The sequence below is a fragment of the Anopheles marshallii genome, chromosome X (assembly GCF_943734725.1).
Source record: "Anopheles marshallii chromosome X, idAnoMarsDA_429_01, whole genome shotgun sequence".
In the NCBI taxonomy this organism is placed as follows: domain Eukaryota; kingdom Metazoa; phylum Arthropoda; class Insecta; order Diptera; family Culicidae; genus Anopheles; species Anopheles marshallii.
This window is the reverse complement of record NC_071325.1, coordinates 17174589-17187458: the sequence shown is the minus strand read 5'-3', so window position 1 is coordinate 17187458 and position 12870 is coordinate 17174589. Positions and strand designations below refer to the sequence as shown.

General features: G+C 41.6%; 1 protein-coding gene across 1 annotated transcript; it reads right to left on the bottom strand.

The window, feature by feature from the left end:
- Positions 1-3919: 3919 nt before the first annotated feature.
- LOC128710966 (uncharacterized) lies at positions 3920-8369 on the bottom strand. The gene is given in 3 exon segments (XM_053805833.1): positions 3920-4206; positions 4874-5723; positions 7725-8369. Coding segments are annotated over 3 exon segments (1782 nt in total).
- Between the last annotated feature and the right edge of the window lie 4501 nt (positions 8370-12870).

The following is a 12870-nucleotide window of genomic DNA, read 5'->3' as shown; positions in this document are numbered from 1 at the left end:
TTAAACGGACCCAGTTTGTTACTGGTCGCAAATTAGCAAACGAATATTTAGGACCATATGAGATATTGAGCGTTAAGCGAAACGATCGCTATAAGGTACAAAAAGCGGCAAACTGCGAAGACCCGAATATTACTACTACTAGCGTGGACTACATGAAATTATGGTCGTATGCGATGAAAAATGATGATTTGGAATTAACTGATGAAGAATTACAATGAACTAACAACCTTCGCTTGAGGGCAAGGGAGAGTCAGGAAAGGCCGAGTGTAAGAAAGAGAAGAGGCCGAAGGCAGGAGAGTAAGAGAGAAAACGGAGAGGAGTTTATAGGTTACGTAGGAACAAAAATTGAAATTGTTATCAGTAGCGATTTGAACTTCAATAAAGAAACAAATCTCTCTCTTTACATACCTGAACTATCGTATGAAAATATTAACATCAATCGATACCTACTTATGACGGTAATAGAAATCAACTAACTGCATGGCTCGATACAGCAGAAAGTACATTGAACCTTTTCAAAGGAAGAGAGAACAGTGAAGTGTATTGCGTGTACGTAATACGTAGGTTGTAATAAAATCGATATTATTTGTGTTGCAGGAAATCCAAAGGATTTCGATGCAATTAAAAAAATATTGAACGAGGCCATAGGAGACAGACATGAACTTTCTACTTACAAATGCCAATTGTGGCGACACACAATGACGGAAGGAATTTCTATACATATATACTACTAGCAAGCGAAGGAACATTCAGAATATCAAAACAATTGCTAAGCAAGAGAAAGATTATAGGGATATTTGGACTGTGATTTGTAAGTTCGCTTACAAAGAGGAGTCAACAATAAAAAAATACCCAGACATGACATCAAAGCGACAACTTCAGGATAAAATCGAACATCCGATTGCATTTGTAGTAGGACATTAAACATAGCGGAAGAAAATTATTCACCAATTAAAAACCAGGCGTTGGCAATCATATGGGCTATCAGAAAGTATAAACCATACCTTTTTGGAAAATAATTTAAATTATTTACCGATTATAAACCACTTATATTTATCAAAACGTCACTTAAAAACAACCGAATATTAAACTGGAGATTAGAATCAGAGAATTATCAGTATACAGTCGAATATAAGCAAGGAAAGACGAACCTCGTTGCAGATGCATTAAGCCGTAAAGTCAGCGAAGGTATCAAACAACATGAAATTCATACGCCCAGTACAGAAAATTTAGACACATTGCATTCAGCAGATAGTCCAGATGAACTCTTCATAAAATCAATTATTAGTATCGTTCGACAGAAGTTCGATGAACCTACCATCGTTTCAATCTTTAAAAAAATACTATAACGAAAAACAAACTACAGTTTACGCTCCAGAGGAAATGTTAAGTCTAATACAGAAAACGTTTAAGAAACAGTTTGATAATGCTGGATTCTTTGTTATTACACACTATATAGTACATGATGTGTTAGAAGAAAAAAATCAAACGAATTAGTTACTAAAGAATACGAAAGAGCGCACGGAGGAATCGTAGAAAAACAAATTGCGCAGATCATACTTCTTTCAAGAAATGATAAAGAAAATAAGAACTGCTGTTAAAACGTGCGAAATTTGCAACTTAAATAAATATGAACGAAAACCGTATAATATTCAAATATCGCCGCGACCTGCATCGGAAAAACCAATGGAAAGAATCCACATGGATATTTTTGGCATCAACTCCTGCAGCTTTCTCTCACTGATTGACGCATTTTCGAAATTCGCACAAATAAAAGAAATACCGCACAAATAAATAGAAAATAATAAAAGAAATTTATTTTGATTTCAATGCATTTGAAATAATATACAAGTCACAGTTATTAAAATAATCCTATGGGCTATGGGAAAGCTATGGGCATGTGGAAAAAATGCATCCTACAGTGATAGAAAGTTATAACCCCAACAAACATAACTTTCCTAATATGTCTACAGCCAAGCTTATCCCACTATGCATATCATTGTACAACGGTTCAGTGCACACCTCTACTGGTTATGCACCGAATGAAATTGTATTTAATTTAACCAGTCAGAACAATCCCACAGAGATAAAAATGCATGCTGATGGGATATTTGCCAAAGTAAAGATAAATATCGAAGCAGTCAAAAAACGAATGTCAAAATGTAACGCTAGAAAGGAAGAACCACCGGTGATCGAAGAAGGGCAAGATGTTTTTGTAAAGCCAAACTTAAGGAAAAAGTTGGACCCTCGATCGTGTAAAATGCAGGCACATAATGTAACAGATCGAACATTCATTAATTCACGGAACGTTAAACGACATAAGAATAAGATAAAACGGCTAAATAAGACTTGAAATCACGAATCGGGACATTCGCACTTTACTCCGGGGAGGAATTATGTATTATATCGATTTATAGATCATTATGACGACAGTGATGGCAACATTGCCATCACACACAGACCTCGAGCACGATGCGACTGCGGAGCTCGATCTCTTCTCTCGACGGCTTTCGTGCGACACAGTTCACAATTAATATTGATCAGGTTTATTTTAGGTTAGGTTTAGGTTAGTTTAGATGTAGTGTTAAGTTTAGAAATAAATAAATTATAATCATATATAACAACGCACTTCACTTTATTTGGCATCGATTTTCGGAGGTGTTATATTTCCACTCGTTGCACTGGGAATAGCAGTTTATTGCTTGTAAACAAGTAAAGAAAACCACATAAAATTTCTTGGACTTTCAGGATATTATAGGTGATTTATTAAAGTTCATCCTAAGATTGTAAAACCAATTACAAAATATCTCAAGAAAATCAAACTGTACTCGTAACAGACGAAGAATGCAAGAAAGCGTTCACAACAATCAAGCAAATCATCGGCTCAAATACTAGCCTATTCAGATTTTGCTTTACCATTTATTTTGACCACAGATGCAATAACTAAGCTGTGCGAAATATCGCGAAATGTTGCTGGGTGTGAAATATTCAGAGTTTCCGAAAGAAGAAAAATACCGTGTTGTGCGTTCGAAGTTCAATTTGCTACTGTGTATTCATTTGTCCTTTTTAGTTCATTACGTATAATCGTTCATTTTGCTAAGCCTAATGAAATAATAACTGCTCTAGCTGATGCGTCAAAATCTGATCTAGGGCAATCTCGCCATTGTCGTCCGTGAAACATTTCATGCAAATAATTAAACCATTTCAACAATTTCAAACATTCCGGCCACCAAAGAAAATATTTCTTTAATTAAACTAAGAAGATCCTAAATTCCTGTAATTAATTCAATGGTGGATGATTTAAATAGCGAATATTCCTTACCGATAATGTTGCATGAATTAAATTCCTTCCTATTATACAAAGTGGTTTCAGCTGTCAGTGTGACTTAGTGTATGTGTTTGTGCTGCGAATTGTTTACCTTTTGCCCGTGATTGTTAAAGTGTACATTTTTACGTGTCTACGGTGTTTAAAACATCAGGATTCGGAAGAATTGAAATCCTAGCTGTAACACGCACTATCTCCTTTCCTGTACTAGGTCGCAGCGTGACAACACGAACTATTCCATCCTTTCCTGGATGAAGTTTCGTCACTCTACCCATTGGCCATAAGGTAGGTGGTGTGTTGTCTTCCTTGATAATGACTAGCTGTCCCTCTTTCAGGTCTACCGGTTTGGGCGAGATATGTTTTGCACGGGCCTGTAGCTGTTGTAAATATTCCGGATACCACCGGGTCCATATACACTGAAGGTGCTTTTGGACCAGCTCATACTCCTTCAGTTTGTTTGACGGTGTGTTCCTACGATCGACTTGTGGTGGTGCTACCATATTTGACCCTACCAAAAAATGCCCTGGTGTAAGTGGCTCCATATCAGTGGGCTCGCTCGATAGTGGAACTAACGGTCTACAATTCAGACATTGCTCAACCTGGGCCAACAGTGTCAAACAGCCCTCCTACGTTATGCTGCTTTGCCGATCGTACCGCAGCCTCCCACAATCCACCAAAATGTGGCGCCCGTGGTGGAATGAACTTCCACCGTATTTCCTTGTTCGCGCACCAGTTGAAAATCTCGTCACGATCGGCGTCACTGCACTTTAGCATCTGGTACACACGATGCAGCTCATGTGCAGCCCTTTTAAAGTTGGTAGCATTGTCCGAATAGATTTCTGCAATCAAGCCTCCGCGAGCGATGAATCGACGAAGCGCCGCTAAAAATGAAGGAGTTGATAAATCGTTGACAAGTTCGATATGCACCGCTCTCGTTGAAAAGCATACGAAAATCGCGATGTATGCCTTGGTTGCACTACGATTACGGATGGTCGACTTTATCACCGATCGACAGTAGTCGACGCCACACACCGAAAATGGCCTTGTTGGTGACACTCGTGAAGTGGGTAAATCGGCAACAGTCTGCTGTATTAGTGCAGGCTTTGTCTTGAAGCAGTCGTGACAACGATGGAATACCGACTTTACTAACGTGCGGCCTCCGACTATCCAAAACCGCTGACGGAGTGAGACAAGCAGAAGTTGTGGTCCAGCATGTAGCATACGACGATGATACTGGACAGCCAGTAATGCTGCAAGCGGGTGTCTCGACGATAACACAACCAGATGTTTCGTGTTATCTTCGATCTGTGCATTCCGAAGCCGACCACTAACACGAATAGTTCCCGCATGATCGACGAAAGGTGATAACCATTTCAATCGTGAGTGCTGCTGTGTCTCTCTGCCATTGGTGATCTCGCGAAACTCCTCCGGAAATGAATCTTGCTGAGATAGTTGACACAACCGAATCTCAGCGTCTTGGAACTCATCTTTGGATAGTGCGGGAACCACACCGATGAGTTCGTTGATGGATTTGTTGCCTTTGATTACTGCTGACGCCGACGATGTGCTGTCTTTCAAACAGCGAAGATAGCGCAGCACGTAAACCGTAGTTCGAAGAAGTCGTAGGTAAGTAGAAAACAGTGCAAAGAATTTCGATCACTTCTGACAAGTCATCTGTTCCCGTCAACAGATCATCCACGTAGAAATCTCGAAGCACTGGTGTCACCGCGCGAGGATACTGTTCGCTATGATCGTGGGCAATTTGCTTCAGAGTCCGTGTGGCCAAGAAAGGAGCAGATGCAGTCCCATACGTTACGGTTTGTAATTCGAAAGTTGCTATGGGCACTGAAGGATCCGTTCTATACTGAATGCGAAGGAAATTTTTATCCGCGGGGTGATGACGTATTTGACGGTACATTTTCTCCACGTCCGCTGTGAGCGCGATAGTATGTGACCGAAACCGAAGCATTAACGTGTATAGGTCTTGTTGAACGACAGGTCCAACTAGCAGTGAATCATTCAACGAATATCCTGAACTGGTCTTGCACGACGCGTCAAACACAACGCGAACCTTGGTGGACGTGCTGGACTCTTTTCCAACAGCGTGGTGCGGTAAATAATAATGTGGATGCGACTCATCAATTGGCTCCGTGAGTCTTATCATGTGGCCCAACCGTTCATACTCTTCCATGAATGACGCGCATGCGTCCCTCATTTTAGGATCGTCTTTCAGTCGCCGTTCCACCGACAGAAGACGACGGTCTGCAATTTTCTTTGAGGCTCCTAAAATGATGCTAGCATTAGTTTTGTGTGGTAAGCTAACAACATACCTTCCCGTATCGTCTCGAGTTGTGTTGCCCATGAAATGCTTCTCACATATACAGGGTTTTCGAGATTACTTGGCGACTGCGGAGCTTTTTCCTGAATCGATTCAAACAGAACTAGCAAGCGACCACATAGACCCTGAATCATTCGCACCATTTGGAATCAGCTCAAATAGAAGCTGACTCTATTCGCGCAAAGCTGACTGAAACTTTTGTGACGCTTCATGGCAAGCGTTTTGGTAACTGGCAAGCGTTTGTAACATGGCCGCCGGCTGAATTTTAAAATTACCGTTGGAAAAAAAATATTTAAATTTAAAATAAATATTTTGTTTTAATCTCGTTTCTACGTCAAAAATATATTTAAACAGACTATATAAATATTAATTATTAATTTAGTTTGATTTTGTGCGAATAAATTTCACTTTAAGGTATGTACGAGAAATTTTAATTTCGCCTAACACCATAGAAGCAAAAGAATGTTAGTTGAGAACTCAACACTGTGGTTGTGAACGAACGCGTTTAAACCAAGTTTTGTGAGTTGGACTAATCTAAGCAGGTAGCGAAAAATTAATCATTACCCAAAACACATTTTAAAAAGCAAGCCACGCGGCGTTCTGAGTAAAGTGAAAGCTATATTAAAAGATAAAGTGAGAAACTAAAGTTGCAAATAGTCTAGGTGAGTTACATTTATTTGTTACGTGCCACGAAGGAGAATAATTTAAATTCTAATTACTTTACTACATTTTTAGTCATGGATGCCAGTACAAGCTCTGCACTACGGCGTACATTTAAAACAACGAGTGATGAAGATAGGCACCGCATCATAGCCGCCTATGAAAATGGTACATCACCAGCATCCATAAGTAATATGTTGGATGTAAAGAAGAGCACTGTTTACGGAATCATCAAAAGTTACAAGGAGACCTGGCAGATAGCATCGAAGAAGCGTGGCGGTAATCGTGCCAAACTGTTGTCGAGTGACGCCGTGGACAGTATTCGAGCCTGGATTGACGAAGATTGTACGGTGACACTTAAAGCCCTGGCCGAGAAAGTGTTCCAGCAATACGGTGTACGCGTCGGCGTTTCAACGGTTGCCAAGGAAGTGAAAGAGTTCAATTATTCTTTCAAAATGATCCAAAGAATTCCCGAACGGCGTAACACAACCACAACCGTTGACGAGAGAACAGCATACGCAACCCGATTTTATGACATCGCTCGTGAGATTCCTGCGAATGGACTGATGTATTTGGATGAAGTGGGATTCAACATGAGTATGCGAACATCCAAAGGACGATCAAAGATAGGTACACCAGCTACAGTTGTCGTTCCCCAACTGCGTACGAGAAATATTTCAATAATATGTGCCATGAACGCATCTGGTATTGTCCACTACTGTTCCTACGATCGTGCAGTTAATCGAGAGCTGTTTACCGACTTCATCGTAGAACTGAAACGAATTTTGCGAGCAACGGAAATCAACAGTAGCTACTTCATAATGGATAATGTCGCGTTTCACAAATCCAATTCTGTGATAGCAACGATACAAGATGATCACGATCAAGCAATTTATTTGCCCCCCTATTCGCCCTTTTTAAACCCCATAGAAAATATGTTCAGCCAGTGGAAAAACTATGTAAAAAGAGCTAATCCAAATAACCCGGAAGAATTATTAGAAGCTATTAGAAACGGAGCCCAATATGTAACCGCACAGGATTGCGAAGGATATGTAAGAAACATGTGGCATTACATGTCACGCTGCATAAGAGGAGAGGTTATTTTAGATTAGGTGCAGATATGTATAGATTAGCATGTATTAAATTAGTTTATATATGTAAATACGTTCGTTTGACGATTCGTTAAAGATGATACTCCACTTTCTTTTATGCTTTTACGCTAGGGTTAAGGATAATTAATTTAATACATTATTCATTTAGGTTGTGTAAATACGTTCGTTTGACGATTCGTTACAGACGATAACATTAAATATCAGTTCTACAAGAATTGATTTTACTACAGGGCATGGCCACCAAATGCAAACCTTGCTAGTTGACCTAATAAAAGTACAATTACATTACATTTGTATCTTCTTCTACAGATAGAGCGGGCTCATCGGAGATGGTTTCGCTCTCCCAGAAACGTTCTATCAGCGCATCCAAGGGACCATCATTCGTTGCAATGTGACACACACGAGGGGTATGAGATGACTGCGTAGTATTCCCGGCGACAGCCCAGCCAAATTGGGTTTCCACTAGCCACGGCTTACCCGCGCCCAATGAACGTTTAGGCCCAGTGTGCAGTTCCCAGAACGTATCACCACCGATGACGACATCCACCTTGCCTGGAACGTGATACGTAGGATCCGCGAGTGGTACGTTGGGTACATTCCACGAAGACACGTCGATTGCTGAAGTGGGAATGTCCGCAGATGGTGTTTCTAGGATGAGGAACTCCAACGGTGTGGCGAAGTGTAGATCATTGGATCGAATAAACGCAGTGATCGAACCCTTCACATGCTGTATAGCCTTTCCGATGCCAGAGATAGAAACATCCACCCTTGTTCGAGGGGTCACTAGCTTCCGAGCCAGTGATTCCGAAATGAAATTGGACATCGAACCTGAATCGAGTAATGCCCTTGCCTCGTGTTTCGCTCCATAATCGTCCACGATGAAGATTATTGCGGTCTCAAGGAACACCATTTTATCCTCGCATTGGGCCGCCATGGTTACTTTTTGTTGAGATGCCTGTTGAACCACCGCGTGATGAAGTAAGGTGTGATGACGTTCATGGCATGACCGACATGAGTAGTCCGACTTGCACGCCTTTACGTGGTGGGATCATAAGCCAGGCAGTTCCAACATAAGCCCTTTATCCTGACTATGTCCCGTCGTTGTTGTATCTCCTTGCCGATGAATATTGGACAGTTGCGTAACAGGTGTACGCAACAGGACACTGCAATGTGTGTTGTCGTACCGCTTAAGAAGTGACGCCCACGTCACGGCGTAGTTTTCAGTGGTTAATGCTACATGTTCGAAGGGAACAGCCGCGTCGCCCTTCAATGAAGAAAGTAAATATTGTAATTTAGCAATAGGCGGTAAATCGGCGGAAGCGTCAATCATCGCGACAAATCGATCGCGGAACGACAACCATTTCGTTGAATCCCCATCGAACGTTGGCAGTTCGATTTTTGGCAACCTAAGAATGGGTGCACTTGGCCGTCCAAACGCGAGCGCTGAATTTGCCAAAAGTGTAGATTCGTTTAGTGGGTTGGCGTCCTTCCGTTGATTCTCCCTGAAGAATGATTTCAGCCGTCGGCACCGCTCCTCCATATCGATCCTGTCGTTTAAACAGGCTTGAATCGCCTCACTGCTGTCGTCACATTCTTCCAGTTTCGCCACCGCGGCGAAAAAGTCCTGCCTGTGTTGCTCCAGCCCTTCCAAAGCCTCCGGAATCTGGCTTATATCATCGCTGGTAAAGGACTGCTTAAACCGCTCCAGCGATTTTATGTTCTCTACCGCGATTAGTTTTTTATGTTGAGCAGCCTTGAGTTTTTTGTCTATGATTATTCACTTTCACTGTTCGTTAACACGTAAAACAAAACCGAAAACTAACGACAATCACGATGACGCTAATTTGAACGATGGCGCAAATTTTAACGATGACGCGCACTCGAACGTTGCCCTTACCGTGCGGGCGATGAACTTCTACGCGTGAATTCGGGATGGCGCGTAACTGAATTGCACCGTGCTCGTGATGCGGAGCATACCGAAATTTCCGAAATTACCGAATGTAAATGGAACCGAAGAAAGAACTAAACTCTGATACTTCACTATCCGGCTCGAAGGACCAAAATGTGCGAAATATCGTGAAATGTTGCTGGGTGTGAAATATTCAGAGTTTCCGAAAGAAGAAAAATACCGTGTTGTGCGTTCGAAGTTCAATTTGCTACTGTGTATTCATTTGTCCTTTTTAGTTCGTTACTTGCTTGAGTTCATTTTGCTAAGCCTAATGAATTCATAACTGCTCTAGCTAATGCGTCAAAATCTGATCTAGGGCAATCTCGCCATTGTCGTCTGTGAAACATTTCATGCAATTAATTTAACCATTTCAACAATTTCAAACATAAGCAATAGGACCTTTACTGTCACACATTCACAACAAAGTAGCACAACAAATCCCATTTGCAAGTCACTCACTTACATAGTGTGAGACCAATTATTTTACCATAGAAAGAGAAACATTAGCCATAATATGTGGTATCAATAAATTTAAACCATACCTGTATGGTAACAAATTCACCCTTTTTACAGACCATAAACCATTGCAGTGCATAAAAAAACTGTAGCAAAAATTTAAAGATTTTAAATTGTAGAATTGAACTAGAGTATAATGACTACACCATCATGTACAAGGAAGGAAAGACGAACGTTATCGCAGATGTCTTGAGCAGAAAAATTGAATGTAACTAAAACGAAACTAATCGAACATTTATTATTACAAATACGGAAAACAACCAATATGAAGAGAACAATTATCCTCCTCCCGAAGAAAACTATAACCTGTGGCGAAATATGTCTTAGGTGCCGCCATCTTAAACCTTTAAAACCTTAATCGCTATACTGTGTAGACACCTCGACATCAGTGACGTTTGAAGAAGAGACGTCAATTCGACAGAGCCAGAAGGAGAGCGAACAGCATCGCAAGGTTTCGGTTGTGTTTTTGTGAATTCTTAAAATAAAGAAAAGTGCGTCGAGCCACATCCCAAAGTCCCAAATTAACAACTAGCTGCAAAAATAGAAAAAAAAAAACTAAAAACCCTTCTTCTTATTGTGGAACACAAAAACACAAACGGTTCAGATAATATGATAACACAATCATCTTCATTACAAACGATTCCTTCAGCGGAAGATTCGTCGGATTTCTACATTCATTCAATTCTGAGACCAGTGAACTACTGCAAGAACCAACTCATTTTTTAAATTGATCACTTGAGCTCGATCAGTGCTGAGTCCCCTTTCGGAATCATCAAAAGAACGATAGTTATTCAACCAAAATTCACAATACAAGATATGACGGGCTACTTACTGAAATATCATAACGGAAAGCAAACTTCAATACTCGCACCTGAAATGTTGATACAAACTGCTCAAGATTCGTTCAAAAGAATTTTAAACGTCAAAAGACATTTTGTTATGTGCTTCTTTCTAGTCGAAGACGTCATAGAAACAAACAAGCAAAATCTATTAATATCAACAGAACACAATCGTGCTCACAGAGGAATCATTCAGGTAGAAGCTAAATTAGAAAGATCTTACTTTTTCCCAAAAATGCAGCCACGCATAAAACAATTCATAAATAGTTGCGAAGTGGGGAATACACATAAATACGAGCGAAAGCCTTACATCATTAAAACAAGCCCAAGACCGATAAGAGAAAAACCGCTGAATATAGTTCATATAGATATTTTCATAATAAACCAAGAAAGATTTCATAAAAACTCCTTAAACAAAAAAACCTAATAGATGTACAAAAGATTTGCAGAGAATAAGACTTTTTTTTGCCGGACACGGATATAACGTGTGCCAAAAAATTGGTCTTTATTCTTCACGTGTCGTTTTTCAAAGAGGTCGCAGGCGCATCCTGCGATCGGTTTTATAATGTTTCTTCTTTCTTTTTGATGTGTTGCTAATCTTTTTCCCTAGCTACCTGACAGGTCGTGGGAACATTTCTCCCACTGTTGTAGTGTTCCCAACATTGTCCCTCCAAGTATTGCACAGTTGTTTGTTATTCGATTACTACGACTGCTGCATTACTTCTGTTTCACCTGTCAGTTCCATATCTGTCTATGAAGTGGTATACACTGCAAGTGATACTACCTCTCCTACGCTAAGTGCAACTTCGATTCGATTCGCAACGATTTTTACACAAATATTTACGGTAAGTTCTCCTCACCTTCGACGTCTAATCGAGCTATCTTATGTGCAGGCCTAACATACGTGCCGTTCGCCGTTTCAACCGTTATCTGCCTAACCTGACCGTCCTTCGCTACTATTGTCGCCACTACGCGTCCTTTCGGCCAGCAGTTCCTGGGAAGGTTATTATCGACAATGACTACTCTGTCTCCTACTTTAAGGGGCCGTACAGGTCGGAACCACTTGGTTCGACGCGTAAGAGTAGGTAAGTACTCAGTTACCCACCGCTTTCAAAATAGATCCGCGGCATGTTGCGCCATCCTCCAGGCGGATTTTATTGCAACAGGATTGTCGCAAAACTTAGCCGGTGGTTTGCTTCCATCCGAACTTCCAAGTAGTAGAAGGTTCGGCGTTATGGGTTCAGCCAGTTCATCTTCTAATGGTACGTATGTGAGAGGTCGCGAGTTCAAAATGAACTCGATTTCGGTAAAGGCTGACATCAGTATTTCATCCGTAGGGCGTCTAGGGAATACACACTGGTTCAGGATCTTCTTCACGGAGCGCACCATGCGTTCCCAGCAGCCGCCGAAGTGTGGTGCCCCTGGTGGGTTGAAGGTCCACTTCAATCGCGGTCCGCAAAACTCTTCCATCAACGCGTCGTGGTCAAGTTCCTGCAGCGCTTCATCCAGTTCGCGTGAGGCTCCGACAAAGTTAGTGCCCCGGTCGCTAATCATCTCGTGAGGCGTCCCTCGTCTCGCGATGAACCGCCGTATCGCCAAGATGCATGAGGCGGTGTTCAGGGAAGCCGCTACTTCCAAGTGGACCGCTCTGGTGGTGAGGCAGGTAAATATTGCTCCCCACCGCTTCTCTACTCTACGTCCTATAGCTACTAGAAACGGTCCGAAGTAGTCGATCCCTGTGAATGAAAAAACAGACTGGCCCACTGCGAGCCGTTTTAGCGGTAAATTACCCATTAGAGGCGGTTCCGGTAGCGCGTTGTCCACTTTGCATTTTTGGCATTTCTTCCTTATCCGCCGGTATTCTCCCAGTAGCTTTGGAATGTAGTAGGTTGCTCTCAGCGCTCCTAGCACAGTGCTGTGGTTCCCGTGTTTGTATCTCTCGTGATACTGTTGCATGATAAGGTGCATGCCGTAGTCATCTCGGGGACGGATAATCGGGTTGCGTGATGTTTCGTCGATGCTTACGCATTCCGTTAGCCGTCCCCCCACTCTTAATATCCCGTGGTCATCCAGAATAGGGGATAATTTATAAAGGCTGCTGCATTTCTCGATCCTCTTTTTTCCACGGATGT